The 26,165-nt window shown below is 36.5% G+C and overlaps 1 protein-coding gene across 1 annotated transcript in view; it reads right to left on the bottom strand.

Annotated features, from left to right (window-relative positions):
• Positions 1-26,165, bottom strand: part of HDAC9 (histone deacetylase 9) — an 865,518-nt gene that overhangs the window by 238,808 nt on the left and 600,545 nt on the right. The window contains exon 17 of the mRNA XM_027774184.1: positions 17,859-17,966. Coding sequence (XP_027629985.1) covers positions 17,859-17,966 — 108 coding nt within the window. The remainder of the gene's footprint in view (positions 1-17,858; positions 17,967-26,165) is intronic.

Here is a 26,165-nt window from a genome sequence, read left to right as displayed (position 1 = left end):
TTTTTTTTTTTTTCTTTTTTTTTTTTTTTTTTTTTTTTAAGTTTTTGTTATGGGGCATATACACTCACCAGAAAAGAGAGAAATCGAAGACCAGCAGGTGGCATAGTGGTTAAGGTGCTGGATACTCCCACATGGGTGACCATGGTTTGAGGCCCTGATCTGGCTGCTTACTTTCTCACTTTCTCACTGTGTGTGTGTGTGTGTATGTGTGTGTGTGTGTGTCTGGTCAAATTAAAATAAAATAAGTGAATAAATAAAATTTTAAAAAGAAAGAAAAGAAAAGAAAAAGAGAGAGAGAGAGAGAGAGAGAAATCACTCCCCCATGGGGGATGGCCATGCTCTGCAATCCCTCCTTCATTTCTCCTCTCAGGATTTTGGGCATGCACACATACAGACCTGGTATGACCCTCAAGCCACTGAATCCAGGACTCAAAAGTACACAGTTGGCCACCTGTGATTCACTACCTTAAGCTCCATATCATCTATTGGCCCTAAGTTTTTTTCTATATCTTGGTCATTGTGAAAAATGCTTTAATAAACATGGGAGTGCGGGTAACTTTGAGATCTTGATTTAAATTCTTTCAGTATTAATACCCAAAGGTGATAATACCCTTTTATCCTCATCCTCACCAACACTTATCTTTATTTTTAATAATTGCCATCCTAACAGGTGTGATGTGATAGCTCATTGTGATTTTGATTTGCATTTCCTCATGACCAGTGATGCTCAATAATTTTTCATATCACTGTTGGCCATCTGTATGTTTTCACTTAAGAGATGCTTATTAAGGTCCTTTGTACATTTCTTAGGTTGTTTTTCTTTTACTATTGAGTTGTATGAGTTCTATACATACATTATACATATTAACTACCATATAAATGCTTTGCAGAAATTTTCTCCCATTTCATTGGTTACCTTTTAATTTTGTTGATTCTTTACTTTGTTGTGTTGAAATTTTGTCATTTGACATAGTTTTGCCAATTTCAGATTTTATTGCCAATACTTTTTATGTTACCTTTTTTTTTAAAGGAAGTTTTTTGCTGTAGGGTGCATGCACTCGCCAACGAGACAGAAAGCAATAAATCATCTCCCCCCCCACACACACACCACCACCACTCCCAGGAGAGATGGCCATACCACAATCCCTTCTCCTCCATTCTCCTCTTGGGATTTTAGGCATGCACACACATGTGCCCAGCATGAGTTTCAAGCTGCTGGGTCCAGGACCCAAACTGGAGTTGGCCATGTGGGAGTCCAGCAACATAACCATTATACTATCTGCTGATCCTTAGATGTGACATTTTAAAAAACTTATTGCCAAGACTCAGATCAAGGACCATCTTCCCTATATTTTCTTTAAGGAGTTTTATGATTTTAAACCTTATGTTTAAGATTTTTAGATTTTGAGTTACTTTTGTCATTTGCTTGCGTGTGTAGATCCAATTTTCCTAACTTCACTTATTGAGACTATCCTTTCCCCAGTTTATATTTTGATACCCTAATTATTAGAAGTAGTATACTATATGCATACACACATACACATACACACACACATACGTTTATTTCTGGGATTTCTATTCTGTTTCATTGGTCAATTTGTCAGTTTTTATGCCAGTACCACACGATGTTGATTACTAGAGTTTGTAATAATTTTGAAATCAGGAGTATGTTGCCTGTGCTTTGTTCTTTTTGACCAAGATTGCTTTGACTATTCATGGTAATTTGTGGTTCTATACAATTTTAGGACTATTTTCACTTTTTTTTTTTTGGAGAGGTTTTTGCTATAAGGCGTGTGTGCTCACCAGAAAGACAGAGAGAGACAGAAAGCGAGAAATCACCCCCCCCCTCCAGGAGGGATGGCCATGCCACAACCCCTTCTCCCCCATGCTCCTCTAGGGATCTTGGGCACGCACGTACATGTGCCCGGCATGAGTTTAAGCCACTGGGTCCAGGACTCGAACCGTGGTTGACTACATGGGAGTCCAGCAACATAGCCATTACGCCAACTACTGGTCCCTTTTCTCTATTTTTTTTTTAAAAACACTTTAAAATTTTCATAGGGGTTCTATTGTAATCAGTGATCACTTTGAGTATTATGGACATTTTAGCAATGTCAGTTTTCCTAATCCATAAATGTAGAATATCTTTTAATTTACTTGTGTCTTATTTACTTTATTCCTTCAATATTTTATAGTTTTCAGTATATAGATCACCTCCTTGGTTAAATATATTCCTAAATATATTGTTTTATATTTGTATCTTTCTAAATGAGATTTTTCCATGATTTTTTAAATAGTTTGTTGTTGGGGCCAATAGGTGGCATGGTGGTTAAGGGTGCTAGACTCCCACATGGCCAACCATGGTTCAAGTCCTGGACCTGGAAGTTTGCTTTCTCACTCTCTCTGGTCAAATTAAAATAAATAAATAAAGGTAAATAAAATATTTCTTTTAAAGATAGCTTGTTGTTAATATACAGAAATGCAACTGATTTTTGTATATTGATTTCTGCATCCTATAATGTAGGAAAAAAGACAATATTCAAATAAATGACAAATAATCAAGGGACTTACAACTGATATCATAGAATCAGGAAACATATGAAACTACTATGAGCAATAATACACCAACAAATTAGACAAACTGGTGAATTCTATCAAACATTAAAAAAAAAAGATCCTAGTCCTTCTCAATTTTTTTCTATAAAATTAAAAGAAATGGAGAGTTCTAAATGCATCTTATGAGGCCAGTATTAACCTGGTATCAAAACCAGAAAAGAACACTGGAAGAAAAGAAATATATGGACCAATATGCCTGATGAACATAGGTGCCAATCAAAATACTAGAAAACCATATTCAACAGCATTATGCACCATGATCAAATGAGATTTACACCTCGGGTGCAAGGATGGTTTAACATATGCAGGTCAATATTCATTATATAATACATTAACAAAAAAAAATCATATGATCTCTCAATAAAGGCAGAAAAAAGTTCTAACATAAATCAGCATGGTAAAAAACCTCAATAAATTGGGTATAAAGGGAACGTATTTCAACATCATAAAGGTCCCCTAGAAAAGCCACAGCTAACATCTTACTGTGAATGCATCACATACTTTCTTTAAAGCAGACATCCTTTCTTAGTTGCAGTCAGAAAGAGATATAATGATAGAAAAGGATCAGAAAAATAACTTTAGAGGGATCTCACTCCCTCTTACTGGCTCCAAGATGTAGGAGACTATAAAAAATGAAGAGAGACCTCTTGTAGTTAAGGGTAGTCCTCAGCTCAGAGCCAGCAACAGAATACCTCAGTCCTACAACCACAAGGAAATTAATTCTGCCAACATTTGAACAAGTAAGGGATCAGATTCTTCCCTAGAACCTCCAGGAAGAAATAAATCTTTGCTGATGTCTTTATTTTAGCCTAGTGAGACCTATGAAGTTTTTCTGATCTCTAGGAATAACAACAACGCATTCTCATTATTTTAAGCCACTAAGTTTGTAGTAATGTGTTACAGCAGTAATAGAAAATGATTACACTGATATATTGAATGGGCTGAATTTGGAATGATCTCAAAAAAAAAAAAAAAGCATTATTTCTCTCCCAGCACTAACCTTCTTTAGTCTTTGTCTTATGTATTCCACAGCTTGTCAGATCACTTTCAGATATAGGAATAGTTGATTTTCAGATTTTAAGAATCCAGGTCAGTTGAATTAAAATTTCAATGTCACATTTAATTGAAAGAATCCCCCCCACCCCGCATTCATCTGACACACAGAATCAGGGACCAGCAGTGAGCAAATGTGGTTTGTATATCTGTGTCTGTTAGGGAGAGGAAACCATATAATCTGCTTTATAGTTTTCCTTTTGTGCTTGGTTTTCTAACTCTACTTCTTTCACGCCTACTATATGGATCCTCCAGCTCTGGAAAGTGGGAAGCAGGAAAAGGATAATTTGGAGATCTCTCTGGGTTCTTTAAATGGCCTCATTCACTCCAGACTTCCAAACATTGTCCCTCTTTCAGTGGGAGCATTGACAGGCTTACTGTCAGTCAACTTCACTCTAAGTTCCCTGATAATAGCCATACACTCTTTGGTTGGGCTTGCACACCCTATCAGCTCTTTCACACTCCCTCAGTCTCATTCTACTGGAGGCATTTGCCCTCGGATGCAGCTTCAAATTTGTTTCCATCCAATGTCTGCTTGCCCACAAGGGGAAATAATAACTTTGTGTGATCAATAGCATCAGCATCTGTGCAACTGTACAGTTTTTTCTCTTTACCTTGCCTACCTGGGTACTTTCAGCCAGCTCTCCATTTATCACTTCTCCAGATGACAAGCTCAGGCATTCTTTTACCTATGCACAAAGTCCAAAACTCCTGACATGTATGTCAGACCCTCTAGTGAACCCCTTCATATCCCAACATGGTAGTAGTGTTGTGTGATCATACAAACTCCTGTAGCTTAATATGCATGAAGTTAAAGATTGAAAAATCATTCTTCTGTCCTGAAGATCTGAGTAATTTCCTTGGACTCCTTCCCTACCTCTTGAACATTTGACTCAGGTGGGAGGAAAACATAAGAAAGGAACTGAGAAGAATAGCCAGAATAAGTAAACTCTCTTTAAAGGATCATCCATAAATCAAAACTATGTTCTTTTGTTATATGAACTGAGTTAGGTAAAATAATGGCAAGTCTATTTGGTTGTATTTTATTAAATTAATTGGTGTACAGCAGACATGCTTAACATCCATGGTCAAAATTGGAAGCAACACAAACATTCCATTCCATATCTTATTTGTTGCACTATTTTAGGGTGAACAACAATATTTTAAAATTTAATGCTAAGTGTATAAGCCAGACTATGAAAGACAAACACTGTATGTCCCATTCATTATATACTGAATGTCTGCATTTTCCATGGCAGAAATGGAAAGATTTGAAGAGATGGAAATAGAGAAGGTAACTGTCAATATCAGAAAGTGCATGGTGAGCTGGACTGGTTGTAAGGGTGAGGGATAGGTAGCAGAGGCTCAGGAAAAAAACATTTAATAGACACAGGAATACATTACAGATGAAGCAAGTGGTTTGTGAAATGATGTACCATAACAAAGTGAACAAAAGGGTTTTTTGTTAGGGGGGTGGGGAGAACTGCCACCTTCCAGTAATTAACTAAAATGATGAACACAAAGGGAAAAGGAGAGGTACCCAATGTATGTTCTCTAGGCCCTTTAGAAAACATGGAGTGGTTCCTTTGGCAACATATATGGGGAATCTACAAGAAAGGTGATATTGTAGACATCAAGGGAATAGGTACTATTCAAAAAGGAATGCCCCACAAATGTTACCATGGCAAAGCTGGAAGAGTCTACAATGTTACCAGCATGCTGTTGGCATTGTTGTGAATAAACAAGTTAAGGGCAAGATTCTTGCCAAGAGAATTAATGTGCATATTGAGCATATTAAGCAATCTAAGAGCAGAGATAGCTTCCTAAAGCATGTGAAGGAAAATGACCAGAAAAAGAAGGAAGCCAAAGAGAAAGGTACCTGGGTTCAAGTGAAGCTCCAGCCTGCTCCACCCAGAGAAGTGCACTTTGTGAGAACCAATGGAAAGGAGCCTGAGCTACTGGAACCTATTCCTTATGAATTCATGGCATGATGGGTGTTAAAAATAAACTAATCTGTGGTCTATAAAAACAAAAAAAGGGACATTGCTAATCGTTAAGTGTGTGGGTGTGTGTATCACATCTCCTGCTGACCTCTTTACATATCACTTGTTTCCGAGCACATAGGCCTTCTTGCAGTTACTAAAAAATATCAAGACTTGCTCCACTCTGCTAGAGAGATTCTGTATTTTCTATCTCTCCTGTATGGATTGTTCTTTCTGCATATTTCTTCACTCAGTTCAAATCTCTGCCTATTCATAAAGCCTTTCCAAGATCTAAGCTAACACAACTAGCCCTACCCTACAGTCTTCCTCTAGTTCTTGTTAATTATTTTTTTATACATGGAACATATTTTTACATGAACTTGTATTTATCTATTTGTTTATCTACTCAATGTATTCCTCATGAAAGCATTTAATGTCCCTGTCTTAGTCACCATGGTATTTTCGGTATTTATAGTAGTTCCTGGCACATGATACATGCTCAATACCTATTTTTTACACCAACTGCTGGTCCCGAATACATCAATTTTAGTAAATGAATAATTAATCATTGTATATTACTTTAATTAATTACATTTGAGTCTAATACAGGTGATACAGCATGAGGTATCATCACAGGGCTGCATTAAATTTTGCTTTGCTAATATATATTTTAAATATCTTGACTCAGTAAAACCCACTAGTTAATACATGGTAAGCAAAATGTCAAATATTAAAATGCAAAAGAAGACATTAGAAGAAACCAATGACCCAGCTATAGTGGTACAGGTGGTAGAGAGCTACTGAGCTGTAGTAGGAGAGTGGTGCCACATGACAGGCCCAGGTTTGGATCACAGGTCACCTTGAACACAATAAATGTATGGATGTGGGCCTGTGATCCTGGCAGGCTGGGAGACTAAGGGAGGATCAGAACCTGGCAAGACCTTGTCAAAGCTATCTTTCTCTCTCTCTCTTTCATTAGCAAAATAAACTTTAAAGAAATTTAAAGCAATTAGAGAGAAAAAAAAAAGAATCTACAAAAGGTGATAATTAGACTTCCAGCTGATTTTTTTTTCTTATCAAAATCAAAAGTCAGAAAAGTGTGAAAGATTTTCAAAGTGCTAAAAGAAACTGTCAACCTTGAACTGTGTATTTAACAGAATTATCTTTCAAGAATGAGGGTAAACAGACACCATAGATAAACAAAAACCAAGGAATCATCACTAAAGAAAATTCTAAAAAATATACTGGAAGGAAAAAAAGCAACTCTGGAATGGATGCTTTAGACATAAGAATAAATAGTGAATAAGAAAAAAGGGATATATTGGATAAGTATAAAGAAGCACAAGTGGTTTAAAACAGTATAATAATGTCTGATTAGTGATTTTTTTAAAAAAGAATTAAGCTAATACATTGATCCATAATAGCATTTATGTTAGGATAATGCTATTGCCTTTAACACATTCTAAAGTTCTTACAGTATTAGTGAGGAGGACAAAAGTAGTGCCAAAGTTAAGGATTTGTGAAATAGGCTAAATTTCAAAAGATAATTACTAAAATAATAGAAATAATGTGTTTTTCTTTTCAATAACACTAGTGGTAACAAAATGAAAAAATATACAATTGAAAATAAAGCAAGATATAGATGAAGAAAAGGAAAAAATACTGGGACAAAGAGAAAAAACATAAAATGATAGAATTATAATAAATACAAATTAATTAAATTTCCCAATTAAAAATACTTAGAGTGGGACCAGCAGTTGTTGTAATGGCTACATCGCTGAACTCCCATGTAGTCGACCACGGTTCAAGTCCCGAGCCCAGTGGCTTAAACTCACGCTGGGCGTGTGTGCATGAGTGCTCAAAATCCTGAGAGGAGAAAGGAGGAGAAGGGATTGTGGTGTGGTCATCCCCCTGGGGGTGATTTCTCGCTTTCTGTCTCTCTGACTCTGTCTTTCACCCTATAGCAAAAACCTCTCAAAAAAAAAAATTACTTATAGTCATAGTAGAAAATAAATTCAGATGTGTAAGAAGTAGACCTAGCATACAAGATAAACATACAAGAAATTATAAATCAGGCAAATGCTAAGGAAATAAAGCTGATTTTGTTATATTAATATCATACAAACATGGCTAAAGACAAAAAAGCTTTTCTCAAGATATTAACTAAAGGTGTAAATAGGCATAGGATCTTAATTTTACTATACCCACTAACAGAATTTCAAAATATCCAAAGCAAAAATTAACAGTTCTAAAGAATAACTTTTCAAAATCTGACATAGTTGGAAACTTTTAATTAATTAATTAATTAATTAATTTGACCAGAGAAGGAGAGAAAGAGAGAGAGAGAGAGAAAGCAAGCCACCAGGTCTGGGACTTGAACCACAGTTGGCCATGTGGGAGTCTAGCCCCCTTAACCACCATCCACCTGCTGGCCCCTCAATATTTGGAAACTTTAACACAATAGTTTCAGACTTGAATCACATGGCATGGATCATATGGCAAAATATGGAATACTTGAAAAAATAATAAGTAAGCTTATAGTATTGGACAAATATAGAACTTTTAAACCCAAGAGTGTGTAGATACAGATTCTCAAGTGCACAAAGAACATTTTACAAATAGCAAGAATAATGGGCAATGGAATGGGCCTCAAGTACTTTCAAGAATTACTAAGAGACAGACCAGATTCTATAAATACTATGTATTTAAGCTGAATCAATTAAAAATATATAACTAAACAACTCATATATTTGGAAATTTAAACTTTTGGTATACTAATGACTCAAATAAGAGATACAGAAATAAGACATTTTTAAATCAAACTGTAAAATTATCTAGTTATAACAAATAGAATATAATTATAAGTGAATTCAGAGGGAAATTTAGTTATTTTATAGCTATTTATACATATATATGTATTTCTAATATATTTTCAAATATATATATTGTATTTTCTAATATACATATTAGAAAAGACAATGTTTAAAAGTAATGAGCAGAAAAGACAATTTAGAAAATTATTAAAAGAAATATACAAAAGACTCTCCCCTTCCCAGTTAAAACAAAGAAAATGATGAAGGAAATTTTAAAATATAAAATACATAAAAAACCAAAATTGTCAAACTATTGACAGAATTGGTTAAGGAAAAGAAAAGAAAGAAACAATATAGGAATGTAAAAGATACACTGCTAAAGTGCCTGCAAACATTAAGGTTTTAAAAGAGGATATTTTTAACAAAATTCATATAGGTCATTTTAAAAATCTAATGTGTAATATTGAAAAGAAACACAACTTTCCTGAATCAACCCAAAATGAAATACAAAGTCAAAATATTTTTGTAAACATTAAAAAAATTGAATCAATATTTAATGATTTCCCCAAAGTCTCGGACTTTTAAGTCAAACATCTATCTATATCAAACATTCAAAGAAAAAGTTGCCAAATATTATTCAAAATATTTCTCCAAAGTAGAGAAGAGCAGGAACAATTCCAAACTCATTTTATAAAGTTTTGATGCTCCAAAGTGATAGTTATAAGAATTATAGACCAATTTCAGTAATTAGCATACATGCAAAAACTCTAACTAAAATATTAGCAAAACAAATGAAGAAATGAATAACAAGGATAAATAATTTTTTAATTATTTTATTTAATTTTATTTATTCATCATTTATTTTAATTTGACCAGAGAGAGAGAGATAGAGAGAGAGAGAACGTGAGAAAGCAATCCACCAGGTCCAGGTTTCGAACCATGGTCACCTTTGTGGGAGTATCCAGTTCCTAACCAGCATGCCATCTGCTGGTCTCCTAACAAGGTTAAATCATAACTAAAGCAGGCTTATCTTAAGAAAATAAAAATTTTAAATACTTGAAAATTAATATCTCATCATATTAATAAATTCAAATCACATAATAATTCTAAAAGCTGTAGAATAAAACATCTCATAAAATGTAAAATCCAATTATGATGAGAACAAATTATTAAGAAATTAAGAATAAAAGAAAACTTTCTTCACAAAATAAACTCATTTAAAATATAATAGCTTTTAATAAACATAATATTTAATGATGAAACAGGTAACCTAGGGAAAAATACAACAATACTAATACCATCAATATTAATACTTTAGCATTATATCAGAGATTTTAGACCATGTAATAAGGCAATACAAAATTCAAAATGACATAATTATTGGGAAAAAAAGACTAAATTGTCATTATTTGCCAATATTTTATACATCTAGAAAACCCTAAATAACTTGCAAATAAAGTATTAAAATTGGGTGGCAGGTGCTGTGGTGGTTAAAGGTGCTAGATTCCCACATGGCCAACCACAGTTTGAGCCCAGGACCTGGTAGCTTGCTTTTATGTTTTCCCCTCCCCTTTCTCTGTCTCTCTCTGGTCAAGCTTAAAAAAATAACAAATGTAATTTAAAAAATAAATAATTCTTAAAAATGTTAATGAACAAGTTTTACAATAATACTGGTCACATAATTAGTAAAAAATAGATAGGATTTTGGGGACCAGCAATTGGCATAATGGCTATGTTGCTGGAGTCCAGTGTAGTCAACCGCGGTTTGAGTCCTGGATCCGGTGGCTTAATCTCACGACAGGCACGTGTGCATGCATGCTCAAGATCCCAAGAGGATAATGGAGGAGAGGGGACTGTGGCCTGGCCAACCCCCGGGGAGTGATTTCTTGCTTTCTGTCTCTCTGTCTCTCTCTGTCTTTCTGGTGAGTGCACATGCCCTATAGCAAAAAGAAACCACAAAAAAAAAAATTTTTTTTTACATCAGAATGTACACAGAAGCTGATTTTTTAAAAAGATACTGTTATTGCTTCAAAAACACTAATTACCTTACTTGCCTCTAGTGAAATTATAAAATTTTATTAAGAAACTTCAAAGAAAATCTGAAATAAATGTCAGTATATGCTCAGAAATAGACTTAATATTGTAAAGATGTTAATTCTCTTCCAACTCATCTAAAAATTCAAAGCAAAATACTCCCATAGGGTGTTTCATGTGTGATGAACTAAATCTAAACTACAGATATAACAGTAAAGATAAAAATCAAGTTCTAATGAAGAAGAGAAGGTAGAAAAATGTTATCCTATCAGTCAAAATCTCAAAAAGCTAAGATAATAAGTAGTGTCTAATAGTGGGTCAGAGACAGACAGACAAACCAATGAAATAAAATAAAAACCCAAGAGACAGACCCAAACTCCCAAGAAAATGGAGTACATGCATACTATTATAGATTAATGAGCAAATGGTAGCTTTTTCAATGAAAAACTGCAGAGGAAATGGATTATCTGTCCTAAAAGCAAGAAAAAACTTCAGAATGAAAAGGAGAAATTGTATTCATATCTCATAGCATATACACACCACACAAAGTTCCTAGTCAGATTTATGACCCAACTATAACAATCATAACTTTAAAAAATATTTGAGACTATTTTTATGAATTAAAGGTTAGAAAGTGTTACTTAATCAAGACACAAAAGAAAGTAACAATGAAAAAAAATGAGAAATTGTTTGAGATATTTCATTTTTCAAAAATATGAAACCATAAGCCATAATCGGAAAGAAGACATTTACTACATTTAAATGTGATAGAGTACCAGTATCTGCAATATGTATCAAATTCCTAAAAATTAATTAAGAAGTGAACAATTCAGTATTAAGAATAGGGAAAAGATATCAAAGGCATTTTATATCAGAAGAAACCTTAATGGAAAATAATGATCAATCTCATTGATAGTTTAGAAAATACAAATTAAAATCATTTAAAGGCCAAAGATGGTCGTTCAAGTGGTAGGATGCCACAATGTGAGCCTAGGGCCAACTGGAAGGTATGGATTCAGGTCCTGGAATAACCTCAATAGGACACATGTGGTAGTACATGCTTGTAATCCTAGTTAACTGGGAGGCTGGGGCAGAGGATCACAATGGCTAGACTGCTGGAACTATTTGTCTCTCTTTCAGTCCCTCTTCTCTCCTCCTCTCACTGTTCTTTCATTAAAAAATTAAAACCAAAAACATTATAAAATGACATTCTACACACACACACACACGCACACACACACACACAAGATCAGCAAACATTTAAAAATCTGAAAACACCAAATATAGACAAGAATGAATTGTTGGGACCATGTATGTGTTGCAGGCAGGTGTTGAAATTGGCACAATGAGTTTGGTATTTGTTTCCTTTTCTGTGTGTGTGAAAAGTTTTTGCTATAGGGTGCGAGTGCTCGCCAGAAAGACAGAGAGACAGAAAGCGAGAAATCACTCCCTGGGGGGATGGTCATGCCGCAATCCCTTCTCTTCCATTCTCTTCTCATGATCTGGGTCCAGCACGCACACTCGCCCGGCGTGAGTTTAAGCCACTGGGTACAGGACTTGAACCACAGTCGACTACAAGGGAGTCCAGCGACACAGCCATTACATCAACTGCTAGTTCCAGTATTTGTTTTCTATATTGTCTTTTTGTAGTTGTTGTGATGTTTATCTATTCCTCTATTACTGTCTTCTTTTGAGTTAAATAGATACTCTCTAGTGCACCTTTTTAATTTCCATATCATTTCTTTTAATATATTTTTGTGTTATTTAGGCCTGTGTATTACAATCACAATCTTTCAATCTTTTTTTTTTCTTTTTCTTTTTTTTTTTTTTTTGAGAGGTTTTTGCTATAGAGAATGTGCACTTGCCAGAAAGCCATAGAGAGACAGAATGCGAGAAATAATCCCCCAGGGGGGATGGCCATGCCACAATCCCTTCTCCTCCATTCTCCTCTTGTGATCTTGGGCATATACACACACACGCCTGGCATGAGTTTAAGCCACTGGGTCTGGGACTCGAACCATGGTCAACTACATAGGAATCCAACAACATAACCATTACGCCAACTGCTGTTCCTTACAATCACAATCTTAATGTTTAACAAAATGGTTCTGACACCATCCTAATGTCAAAAGTATCCAAAAAATGTTGTTTTGTCATATATCTCCATTCTAACATTCTTTTTGCTGTTACTGTCATAAAAATTATTTTGTACATGTTGTGTCCATCAGTACATAGTTATAATTATTGCTTTATGTAGTTGTCTTTTTAATTAGAAAGGAGAAAAAGACTTATGAACGAAAACACATTTCTACTATTATTTTTATTTACCTATGTATATACTTATACTGGTGCCTCTTACTTTTCATGTGAATTCAAGTTATTGTCTATGGTCCTTTTATTTCCTTTTTAACTTAAAGAACTCTCTTTAGCATATCTTATTAGGTAAGTTAGCTGTCAAAGAATTTTCTCCATTCTTACATGTCTGGCAATCTCTTAAATTTACTTTAATTTTTGAACGATAGTTTTCTTAAAATATAGAATTCTTGGTTGATGGTCTTTTTTTCCCTCGGAGCACTTTGAATATGTCACCCCACTGTCATTTGGCCTCCATAATTTCTGATGAAAAGTTAGCTGTTAATCTTAGTGAGGACTCTTAAGTTGTTTCTTTCTGTTTTTTAAGACTATTCATTTTGATATTCAACAACTTATTTTGCTGTTTTTAGATAAGGATATCTCTGAGTTCACCCAACTTGGATTTCACTGAACTTGGATATGTAGACTGAAGTGCTTTTTGTTTTATTGAATTTGGGACATTTTCAACCATTATTTCTTCAAATATTCTCTCTGTTCTTTTCTCTCTCTCTCTCTCCCACTCCTATTATACATATATTCATACAGTTGATATGTCCTGTAGGTCTTTTAAGCACTATTCATTTTTCTTCATCTATTTTTCTAGATACTATTAAATTCACTGTCTTCAAGTTTGATTATTTCCTCCCCATCTGCTCACATTGTTCTAATGAGTCCCTATAGTAACTTTAATTAAATTGTTGTATTTTTTAATACAACAATAACTTATATTATTAGCCATTATTATAAACTACCACTTCAGGCCACTACAAAGTTAATCAAATACCTCTAATTATTTTCAACATGTGCTTCTAGGAAAAGGCTTTCAAGCTGGGTGTACTTTTATATGAGGTCAAATAAAAATAGCTTTGCAAGTGGGTCTTATAAGGAAACACCAGACAGGCCAAGTAATAACAATACTCTGGGAATGGTGCTTTAAAGGAGCTCCAATTGTATTGTGCTACTTCCAGCTCCAATCATATTGTGCCAAGTTACTGATTTCCAAAGACAATGCAGGTTGTTATTAAGGCTGCTGTGAAGCTGGAAAGGGGAAGATGGAAAAAGGGTGAGCTTAAAATACCACAAAGTTCATTGTTCTTACCAAGATTCAGCCAGTTTTTCTTTTAAAAAAAAAATACTTATTCTGTTTTATTTATCAACACTATTATTATTTAAATTTGCCAGAGGGCATGTGTGCTCACCAGAGGGAGACAGGAAAAGAGAGAGAGGGAAAGTGAGAAAGCTAGCCTCTAGGTTTGGAACTCAGACTGAAGTTGACCAAATGGGAGTCCAGTACCTTAAGCATCACACCACCTGTTGGCCCCCAGTTTGTTTTATAAAACATGCTTCCTGGGACCAGCAGATGGCATAATGGCTACATCACTGGACTCCCACGTAGTCGACCATGGTTCAAGTCCTGGACTCGGTCGCTTAAACTCGTGCCGGGCATGTGTGCGTGCGTACCCAAGATCCCAAGAGGAGAATGGTGGAGAGAGAATTGCAGTGTGGCCATCCTTCCTGGGGGATGAATTCTCGCTTTCTGTCTCTCTGTCTTGTCTCTCTCTGTTTTTCTGGTGAGTACGTATGTCCCATAGCAAAAACCTCTCAAAAAAAAAAAAATGCTGAGTTGTTTGAAGTCTTTGGTTCATATCTAGAATTAAAAGAAAATAATAATTCTGACAAAATTAAACACAAATTACACAAATTTTGCCAGTTTTGTTATTGCTTTATGGAGGGAAAAAACATTTGGGGCTTTAAACACATTTTGCTGATATCGTTGTGACAAAATGACTTTGAAATTCCATTTGGCATTACCTACTGAAGTGTAGTATGTGGCTAGCCTTGGGGAGCTGCTTGTTTTACTTGCAGTTTTACCATAGTAAAAGAGCAGACCTGTTCAAGAGTGTTCATACAGCATTATTCAAAAAAACCAAAAAGTTGAAAAGAATTAAAATGTCCAAGAGATTAATGAATAAATGAATTATGGTATAAAGGGTATAATTAATATCAATGACTACAAAAGGGGTGTGTGTGTGTGTAAATAATGACAATAATAGGAATATCTATCTATCTATCTATCTATCTATCTATCTATCTATATATATATATATGTAATCTCCCCTATATGACTAAATCCTCACAATTTTAAGGGGAAAAAAGAAAACTGAAATCAAAATTCATTCAATAGATTCCATTTTTAAAAAAGGTAAAAACACATTTAAATCTAATAAAGGAAAGGAGAGCAATCATTTTTTTAAATAGCAGTTATCTCTGAATCAGAAAGATATGCATGAGATAAGAACAGAAAGAATTTAAATAATTTAAACAAAGTCTGTTTCTTATGATTGCTTAAGGTTTAATGTGTATTTATTATTATGTTTCGTGAATTAAGAATGTAAGTTATTGCCTTTTTGCACAATATGTAAGGGACAGAGCCTGGATCAAGATGTCTTGACATTTAGTCTGGTTCTTTGTTTTATGATTTTCTTTTTAACTATGCCTACTGATGCCTTAATTAGGGGGAGAAAAGGCATTTGTACAAATCCTTACTCTTAACATAAATAACCAATGATATTAGAGCTGGTAGTTAGCATGTCCATTCTATATCTGTTGATGCTTTGTTTAGAATTGTCCATTTTAAATGGGTGCCACCTCAGAATGGAATGAGGCTTTTGTTCAACTCTCTTTGTGTATACTTTCAGTGATTCAGCACACAGTAGAGCTAATAATGTGATTTATTTTTTAAAGAAATACATTATTGAATCTAGTTAATTTATTTATTTGATCAGAGAGGGACAGTGAATGTGTGTGTGTGTGTGTGTGTGTGTGTGTGTGTGAGAGAGAGAGAGAGAGAGAGAAGAGAGAAAGGAAAGTGAGAAAGTAAGCCACCAGGTCCAGGACTAGAACCGCGGTCAGCCATGTGAGAGTCCAGCACCTTTAAACACCATGCCACCTGCTGGCCCCTAATATGATGACTTTAATGAGCATAAGAAATATATGGGGAATCTGAGAAGATTCTGAATTTTGCCTAAACCTCCACAAATAAAATAATTAAAATTGTGAATGCTAATCTAATAACTACTTTTGTTAGTAAGTGCAACAATGCCTGCCTAATGTTAAAAATTACAGTATAATGGCATACATAGCTGTTGTCAGCCAGCTGAATTCATTTGAAAGCTAGACCTTCAGGGGCCAGCAGGTGGCATGGTGGTTAAAGGTGCTGGACTCCCATATGGCCGACCCTGGTTCAAGTCCTGGATCTGGTGGCTTGCTTTCTCACTGTCCCTTTCTTTTTCAGTGTGTGTCTCTTTCTGGTAAAACTAAAAACAATGATAAAAAATGGAATTAAATAAATGAATAAATAATTCTTTTAAAAAAAGCTAGACTCTCAAATATTCTTCTTTTAAAATGTTCATTTATTTTATTACTATGAGTGACATCACTCAAACAGGAAGAATTATTCTCTAAGTGCTATTGAAAGACAACCAAATCCTCCCTGAAGATTGATTCCTTTCCACTTTCTAACTGTTCATTACCAAAGATAAAGACTGAATAGTGAGCAACTCATTAATGGCTCCTTAAGACTCTGAGATGAGCAATTACTGTCCCAATACTGATCATATCAAATGTCTATAGAAACATCTAGGGTTTTTTTGTTCTTTTGAGAGATTTTTGCTATAGGATGAGTGTGCCTGCCAAAGAGAGACAGAGGGACAGAAAGTAAGAAATCACCCCATGGGGGAATGGTCATGCCGCAATCCCTTCTCTTCTAATCACCTCTTTGGATTTGGGGCACGCATGCACATATGCCTGGTGTAAGGTTTTAAGCCACAGGGCCTGAGACTCAAACTGTAGTCAACTACATGGGAGCCCAGCAACGTAACCATTAAGCCACGTGCTGGTCCAATCTATCTATCTATTTTATTTTATTTTATTATTATTTTTTTAATATGCTCACTTACTCAAAGTATATAGCTGTAGGTTCTGTCTTCTTAGAGGAAAAAATTCTGAGACAAACACTGCATTGTGAATTGCATATCGCTACCTTGCATTTTTAATCACAAGTTTAAAAGCCAGGTATAATTGTATTCGTTAGACATAAATAAAAATACTTCTAACTAGATTTTATCTAAGATGAATAGAACTCAAGATGCATATGCTGTTGGTCACAATGTATTGCCATGAATCCCCACCATGCCTAAAAACACCAAATCAATCAATCACCACCCAGATTGCATTACGAAGTGTGTGAACTAGTGCATTAAAGAGCTATGTTAGCACCAACCAAGTTTATTGGGGTAACTGCATTCAAGACGCACATGGCATACCTTTAAATAGCACTGTTAAAATACCAAATAAAATGTCAACGTCTGTCAGGTCTCCGGCTTTTATAAATTGTTTAGACTGGGAAACACTGGGGTTTGGACATTGTTCTTTTCATATGATGTCGAAAAGAAGAGACCATAAGAAGAAAAGAACAATAAAGCATAGCTCATTTTTGAAGTTCCTTCATAGAAAAACACACTCTGGATCATTACCCTCCTAATCAACAATTTCCTTCTTCCTTCCAATCCTTCCCGTCTTGGTCTGGTATTTACCTTTCTCCCCCCTCCTTCTCTCTGGGTGGTATTCTGAGCTTATGCGTACTACTTGGTAATCATATTTTAAAAATCACTTCAAAAGAAAATCCCACGATGGCATGACAGATATGTATATACTAAGGGTATTTTTAACTTGGTCCGTGCCTTTACTCACCATCTCTATCTTCCTAAAAACACACCGGCTTGCCCTGACCACAGAGTTTTCTGGAGAAGAGGGCCCTGCAAGCAGCAGCAGCTACTGCCTACCTATGGATGAGTGATTATCACACCTTCGTGGCCATCCCCTGCCCTCTTCCCTCCACCTCTTTCCTTTTATTACCACACCACACTCCCCACAATTCCCAAACAACAACATCTCTGTTTCAGTTTCTTCTCTGGATTTCCCACACTTAATGCAACCCAGACCTCACCTTCAGCTCTCCTGAGGCCACTTTGGAAGCCAGCTCGATGACACAGCCAACAGCCATGCGTGCAGCACCGGACGAGTGCAGCTCGTTCCAAACGGTGTCACTGTCCACCTGAGCAAACAGTCAGCAGAGCCCGGAGAAGGAGAGAAGACGACAGAAAAAGAGAAGGAAGGGATGAAGGAGGGAGGGGGAAGGGAATTGGGGGGAGGGGAACAGAGAAAGCAAATCTGTGAGGAAGGGCTGGCAGGGTAACAGCCTATGTACAATAACATTAGTCTTCCGTCTTGGCCAGCTGAAAAGGCCTTCTGGACATGGCTTTGCTTATACTTTTTCTCTACACTGACTTCTCCAATGGAAACACATTCCTGCCATGCCTCACTGCCATTCCCTGTTTAGATTTCTCATTACAAACAGCATTACATAGGCCGGATCTGGCTTAGTTACAGGCCTGCTAGAAACCAGGCCCCAGTAGTAGATAGAGTAAAAACTAAGAGCACTTAGTTATACATAAAAATCGGATTTGCAAGTGCTAGAGGGGGAAAATTCAAATACCTTTCTGACTGGAGGTTTACAGGGAGCCAAAGACAATTACTAGGCAGGTAGCAGGAGCAGTAGCAGTCAGAGAGTAGGAAGTAGCAACCGCAGTCCTGGTTCTCCAACTAAATGGAAGGAGTGTGCGGTCCCTACACTTAAAACAGTAACAACAGTAAACTGCAAGGGGCAATTTGCTTTCCAAAGTAGAAACTTAAGAGTCTAACATTTAGTATGATTTGGCAGCTCATTGCAGTGCAAACTGCTATTAAAATTGGGCACAGGAAAATACATGGTTACTTCTATGCTATAGAACATTATTATCAAAACAAAGCATGCGTCAATATTTTGGATTTCCCTTTTCAAAATGCCGTTTACTCTTTTTCCATGTATGTAATTAGAGAACATATCTAATAAAGATAGGAAAACATAACAAGAGTGGTCTGTAATTATCATATATGTTACATATTTTTACATATAAAATATTACATAACAAACAATAGTATCAGATGGTGGAGGTCTCTAATTTTAAAACCCATCTATTACATGAAGCTCTAGGAAAAGGAATAAAAGGTGCATGACAATATAAATATCAAGATTTCCAAAACAGGTCAATGGAGAGAAGTCCCACATAAACAAAGCTTTTGCTTTTTTATTTTTAATGAAAATTAAGTTTAAGAGGACTAATCACATGGAACAAATACCATAAATAACAATAACATATTTTCACAGTGTGCTGTGCACTTTCAAAATATTTTCCCATGTCTTTTTTCATGAGGTTTTACCTTACATGCTGTCAAGGGCAATGAATAAATAAGTGATGAGTGACAATACGTACATAAATAGAAAGGCAAGATCTTCTAAACAACAGTATAGTAGTGAAGAGAGAAGTTTCTGGAATCAAACCATTGGGATGAAATCATGATTTTATCATTAAAATGTGAGTGACATTGGGCAATTAATGAATTATTGTCTCTATGTCTTGGTTACTTTAACTGTGAAAATGTCAACTTCTCAAAGTGCTATATGCATATATTTTAGTGAGGATTAAATGAGAAAGTAATAAGCAAAAGTTAGCTCCGGCCATTTCAGGTACTGTTATACCCATTTTGTAATGCCTGGCCAACAGCAAAGACCTGAGAAGTGTTTATCAAATGAGTACGCTCTAGTTTAGTAAGGATACCCAGTGGTCCTAGGAGCCTCACACAGACCTTTGACCCTGTCAGCTCAAACCTTTTTACCACACTCCTGAAGCAATCTGCGCTTTCTGTCAGTATTCAGCTGATGTCATAGTCAGTGCCATCAGCTAAAGAGGGAATTCAAATGGACACTGGAACTTACCATTTGTCCACTAAATTGAAAGTTTTTTTTTGTTTTCTATTGTGTTTTGTTTTATGTTTTGTTTTTTTTTTAACCAAGTCATCATAAGAGTTTGAGTCAAGTTTTGTTTTTGTTTTTGTTTTTGTTTTGAGAGGTTTTTCCTAAAGGGCACGTGCGCTCGCCAGACAGACGGAGAGAGACAGAGAGACAGAAAGCGAGAAATCACCCCCCCAGGGGGAATGGCCACACCGCAATCCCTTCTCCCTCATTCTCCTCTCAGGATCTTGGGCACACACGCACATGCGCCCGGCATGAGTTTAAGCCACCGGGTCCAGGACTCGACCCGCAGTCGACTACATGGGAGTCCAGCAACATAGCCATTACGCTAACTGCTGGTCCCAAGTTTGAGTCAAGTTTTATTTGGATATCTCCTTGAAGAAGACAGTTGCTCAAGCTGAAAAATAAAAACCACTATTTACCTTGTCTTGTTTAGTTTTTAACCACTTTTTACACCATCACAGAGTGCCATGGAAAAGCTAACCTTAGTCATACTTCAAATTATTGGGAAGGCAAGTAAAGATAAAATGAATCAATAAATCCCCAAAGACTTACTGGATAACTCAGGAAATGTGTGTAATTATAACATCTATTTACTTTGGAATATATTGTAGGCTTTATTTTTTTATTTCTTAAAACAATAGCAAATATCCTTCCAAGAGATTATAAATACTATACTGTAAGTAGCTAATATTTGCTTATTACTTACTCATTTAATCCTCACTAAAATAACATGTATATAGTACTTTGAAAAGTTGGCATTTTCAGTTAAAGTAACTGAGATGTAGAAACAATAATTAATTATCCAGTGTCACTCACATTTTAATGATGAAATCATGATTTCACTACAATGGTTTGATTCCAGAAATTTCTCTTGATTAGGAAAATATTCTATAACCAAGTCATCATAAGAGTTTGAGTCAAGTTTTGTTTTTGTTTTTGTTTTTGTTTTGAGAGGTTTTTCCTAAAGGGCACGTGCGCTCGCCAGACAGACGGAGAGAGACAGAGAGACAGAAAGCGAGAAATCACCCCCCCAGGGGGAATGGCCACACCGCAATCCCTTCTCCCTCATTCTCCTCTCAGGATCTTGGGCACACACGCACATGCGCCCGGCATGAGTTTAAGCCACCGGGTCCAGGACTCGACCCGCAGTCGACTACATGGGAGTCCAGCAACATAGCCATTACGCTAACTGCTGGTCCCAAGTTTGAGTCAAGTTTTATTTGGATATCTCCTTGAAGAAGACAGTTGCTCAAGCTGAAAAATAAAAACCACTATTTACCTTGTCTTGTTTAGTTTTTAACCACTTTTTACACCATCACAGAGTGCCATGGAAAAGCTAACCTTAGTCATACTTCAAATTATTGGGAAGGCAAGTAAAGATAAAATGAATCAATAAATCCCCAAAGACTTACTGGATAACTCAGGAAATGTGTGTAATTATAACATCTATTTACTTTGGAATATATTGTAGGCTTTATTTTTTTATTTCTTAAAACAATAGCAAATATCCTTCCAAGAGATTATAAATACTATACTGTAAGTAGCTAATATTTGCTTATTACTTACTCATTTAATCCTCACTAAAATAACATGTATATAGTACTTTGAAAAGTTGGCATTTTCAGTTAAAGTAACTGAGATGTAGAAACAATAATTAATTATCCAGTGTCACTCACATTTTAATGATGAAATCATGATTTCACTACAATGGTTTGATTCCAGAAATTTCTCTTGATTAGGAAAATATTCTATAAACTGAGAACAGCTGTAATATCATGGCATTGTGTGGTCACAAATACCTTTGTACCATCCATATCTATTTTCCTGAAAGTATTCTTGTAGAGATAATAATCCATGCCTGTGTCATTAATTTTGGGGTATAAACTTGTACTAATCAAAGTAGCTTTGTTTTAATTCAGTTAACATTTATTGAGTATCTACTAGTTGCGTTATGAAGGTTATTTTGCATTATAAAGGTTCTGTTTAGGATCTGTAGGATTTATCATACATTCATTTACTCATATTTAAACATAAACATTTATTATTTTATGTTCTTTTTTTAAGAGAATTTTGCTATTGGGTACATTCGCTTGCTGGAGAGACAGAGAAACAGAAAGAAATTATGCCCCAAGAGGCATGGCCATGCTACAATCCCTTCTCCTCCATTCTCCTCTTGGGATTTTAGACATGCACACACACGCGCCACTGTGATTTTTAAGCCACCAGGTCTGGGACTAGAATCACGGTCGAGTACATGGGAGTCTAGTGATGTAATCATGCTATCTGTTGGCCCCTGTATATCTAACTCTTTTATATGTTTTACATATATTTGCTTTATAACTAAATAGTAATGATGGTCCAGTTTTGTGGAAATAATCTGTTCATAAATGGGTACTTGTATGTAATTCTGAGAAAGAAAATATTTTTCTTAACTTGAGCTGCTAGAACAACATAACATAAGCTGCATGGCTTAAATGAGATAATTTTATTTCTCATAGTTCTTGAGGCTAGCAAGTCCAAGGTCAAGATGTCAGGTGATTCCTTCCTCATGAGGGCTTTGTTTATGCCTTACAAATGGCTGCCTTTCTGCTACATCCTCATGTGGATTTTTCCCTTACCTGGCTTCCAATTCTTTTTTATTTTAAGAGAGATTTATAGGGTGTATGCACTCACCAGAATGACAGAAAGAGACATACAGACAGAAAGTGAGAATCACCGCCCAGGGGAATGGCCACACCGCAATTCCCTCTCCTCCATTCTCCTCTTGGGAACTCAGGCACACACGCACATAAGGCCAGTGTGGGTTTTAAGCCACCGGGTCTGAGATGTGAACCACAGTCGACTACGTAGGAGTTCAGCAACATAACCATTATCACATCTGCTGGTCCTGATTCTTACTCTACAGGCCTACCCATCCTATTGGATTAGCACCCTACCTTTATGAATTACTTGTTTATTTCCTAAAAGGTCTATCAAATACAATCACATTAGGAGTTTGGGGTTAAACATAAGAATTTTGAGGGGACATAATTCAGTTTATAACAAGTTCCATCCTAAAATCTTGTTCATAAATTAATTTACTTATAGGCATACTTTCTTAATACATTATGTCCCAAATGGAATTTCAGGTTCAAAATAGCTACCAAAAGCTATCTGCATGTATATTTTGTGTTACAGTTTTATAAGAGCACTGGAGATCAAAGGATGCATGGCTCATGAACTACTATAATTCTTGTCAGTGGAAAAGACACCCAGGTCCACTTCCTTTAATCCTCAATGGTCAAAAGTATTTCTCCTCTATGTTTCTCTTACGGATTGGAGAAACTGACCAAATATTTCCTTATATTAGTAATAGTTTCAAGAGGGTCACTTCCATATGAGAACTCTGATTTCAACTTCTGTAGGACTTCTTGACAATGGAAAAAAAAAATCTCAAATCTCTGGGTAGGAGAGCATGGTTGAGTTCATTAATTGGTAGTGGTTCCTAGCATGGAGTTAGATATTTTAGGGATGGAAGTGAAGAAAAAAGAACAAGAAGGATTTCACTAGGATGGATATATTGAATAGATAAGCAGGATTAAGGAGTTGAAATGGCAATAGGGTAATGGTGTAAGTTAAGACCAGAAGGACTTAGGACTCTAAGAAGTTAGGCGCTTTTAGCACTGGGATGTTAAAAGACAATGGTACAGAGCTGGCACTGGATGTGGAAAATAATGTAAGGTGTAATACACAAGGCCAGGAAAAGGAGAAAGAAATTGTAGTGGGCCATGGAGCAACCCTGCTGATTATACTAACTGGTAATTAAGATCTTGCTGAAGTTGTTAAAACATGCAAGGCAAAAAAAAATTTTTGAGAGATTTTTGCTTTGGGCATGAGCACTTACCAGAGAGACACAGAGAGACAGAAAGTGAGAAATAAGCCCCCGGGGATGATGGATACACCACAATACCTTCTTCTCCATTCCTCTCAGGATCTTGGGCATGCATGCACATGTGCTCAGCATGAGTTTCAAGTCACCGGGTCTGGGACCTGAGTTGCGGTCAGCCATGTAGGAGCCCAGTGACATAACCATTATGCTATCTGCTGGTTCCACAAGGCAAATTCTTTAAATATTATATTTTTTTTGGGGGGGGGGAACTGTTTTTTATCATTTTCCTTTCCACAAAATCTTTGGCTTGATCTGTCCACCAATTTATTCTTCTTCTTGGTGAGCGTGTATTTACATACATGGGAGAGCACATTAGGGAGCTCAGCATAAGCTAAAAGGGATAGTGGGACTGATACAGAATAAAAGTAAAGAAAAATGACATTCAAATAGGATTTTGCATCAATATGCATAAAAATCCAAATTTCATGGTAGAAGAGGGTTTGTTTTTCTAATACCCTTTACATATCAAGAACTAAGCCTCGTTGTCTCAGATCATAGTCTCACGTCAGTGACAGCATCGAGTCCAAGCTATTACTGCTTCTCCGGATGATCAGTCAGAAAAAAAGATACTTTTTACCAGTGACAATCAGGCATGGAGCTTGAGGACTAAGTTGCAGTTAGAGTAGGATGAGAAGTGAAAAAACCTAAAAGCTATCCCTTGGAGAAGGGCAGACCTAAGAGGTACAGCAGAAGCAGGAGAAACAGAGTGGTATGTGAGCAAATGAGAGAAGGAAATGGTTCAGGTAAGCTTAAAAAAATGGTGAGCCTTTGCTCTGTTTCACGTTTGGGACTTCCGCAAGTATGTGGTCACTTAACTGTGGCACATAAAGTCTGTAGATCAGTGTGAAAAATCCAAAGGAAGCCCGACTGAAGCATTCTTAAGAAGATGCTCTTGGTTCCTGACCAGTACAATGGAAGCCTTGAGTTCCCACAATCCTCTGCTATAAACTCAATTTGGTGCCAACCACAGTTAGTCCATCATGTTGGACTGGATTACCTCTGGTTGGTGCCAAATTGAGTCTAGGGCAGAAGGGTAGAGAAACTCCATTCCCAATGCCAGCCAAGATGAGGCAACTAGAGCTGATTTTGGACAGACAGAATATTCAAACTGAAAGGAGGCTGTTCAAACTGCAGGAGACTGATATCTCATTATTAATTTGCAATTAGGAGATACGGGAAAGTGTGGAGGACATTGCATATGGAAGCCATCTTGGGAGCTTCTTGAGAGCTGTCTGCCATCTTAGAAATCTTAGGCTTCACTTCCTCACTGAGCAAACCATGTCTCAGAAATTATGTGACCAACTGTTGCTAGGCAATGGGAGATCCACCCACATAAATGATTGGCTCATACTGTTGTATCTCTTTTCGGGCAATCAATTGGTGCCCGCCAACCTGTATATAAAGCACAGTTTGCTCTGCAATAAGCAAAGACTTAATCAGCACCTCATCTGGTCTCCACTCTGTATATGTCTGTGGGAGTTCTGCGAGTCGGTGTATGTGTGTGTGTGTGAAAGTTTTATGTGGGTCCCCTTTTTTCACCATCCCCACCCAGGTACCCGTTCGACTGTCCTGCGGGTGGGGGCAGGAAAGGGCATATTCAACACAGATCTGAGGGAGCCTGGGCAATGCTGTGTCCCAGTTTCAAGATGGGGAGTCTAGTCTACTGGATGGCAGAAAAACCCTAGCCAGGATTCTGGGCCAGAGTCCCAGGAATATGCTGCATACATGGATAGGGAGTGTATTCGTGTTTTAGAATTAACATGGCAACAGAGAGCTTGGTTCCCTTTCCCACTATACAATATGGAAGGTGAAAAAGTTGTAAAGCAGGATACTAAGGAGAAGTAACCTGAAGCCAAGAAGGCTGATGCCAGTTAAAAGCTTCAAGAAGGGGAAGCCCCATTGCAGTCAAAACCCGGTCCTAGTCTGGGATGTCGGCAGATACTCCGGATCTGCCATATATTCCAGGAAGGCCATTGGCAAGAGGAAAATACTCGGCCACTAAATCCAGGGTTGAAAAGAAAGAGAAGAGGAAGGTTCTTTCCACTGTCACAAAAACAGTTGGTGGGGACAAGAATGGAGGTATCCAAGTGGTTAAACTTCACAAAATATCTAGGTATTATCCTACTGAAGATGTACCTCGAAAGCTGTTGAGCCATGGCAAAAACCTATTCAGTCAGCATGTGAGAAAGCTGCCAGCTAGCATCACTCCTGGGACCATTCTGATCATCCTCACCGGACACCACAGAGATAAGAGAGTGGTTTTCCTGAAGCAGCTCAGCAGTGCCTTGCTACTTGTGACTGGACCACTGGTCATCAATCGAGTTCCACGGCGTAGAACACAGCAGAAATTTTTCATCGCCACCTCCACGGAAATTGATATTAGCAAAGTAAAAATCCCAGAATGCTTACTTCAAGAAAAAGAAGCTGCAGAAGCCCAGATACAAGGAAGGAGAAAATTTTGACACAGGGAA

Source organism: Tupaia chinensis, unplaced genomic scaffold, assembly GCF_000334495.1.
Source record: "Tupaia chinensis unplaced genomic scaffold, TupChi_1.0 Scaffold000410_1, whole genome shotgun sequence".
NCBI lineage: Eukaryota > Metazoa > Chordata > Mammalia > Scandentia > Tupaiidae > Tupaia > Tupaia belangeri.
The sequence above is the reverse complement of the archived record's forward strand: the minus strand, read 5'-3'. Positions and strand labels throughout refer to the sequence as shown.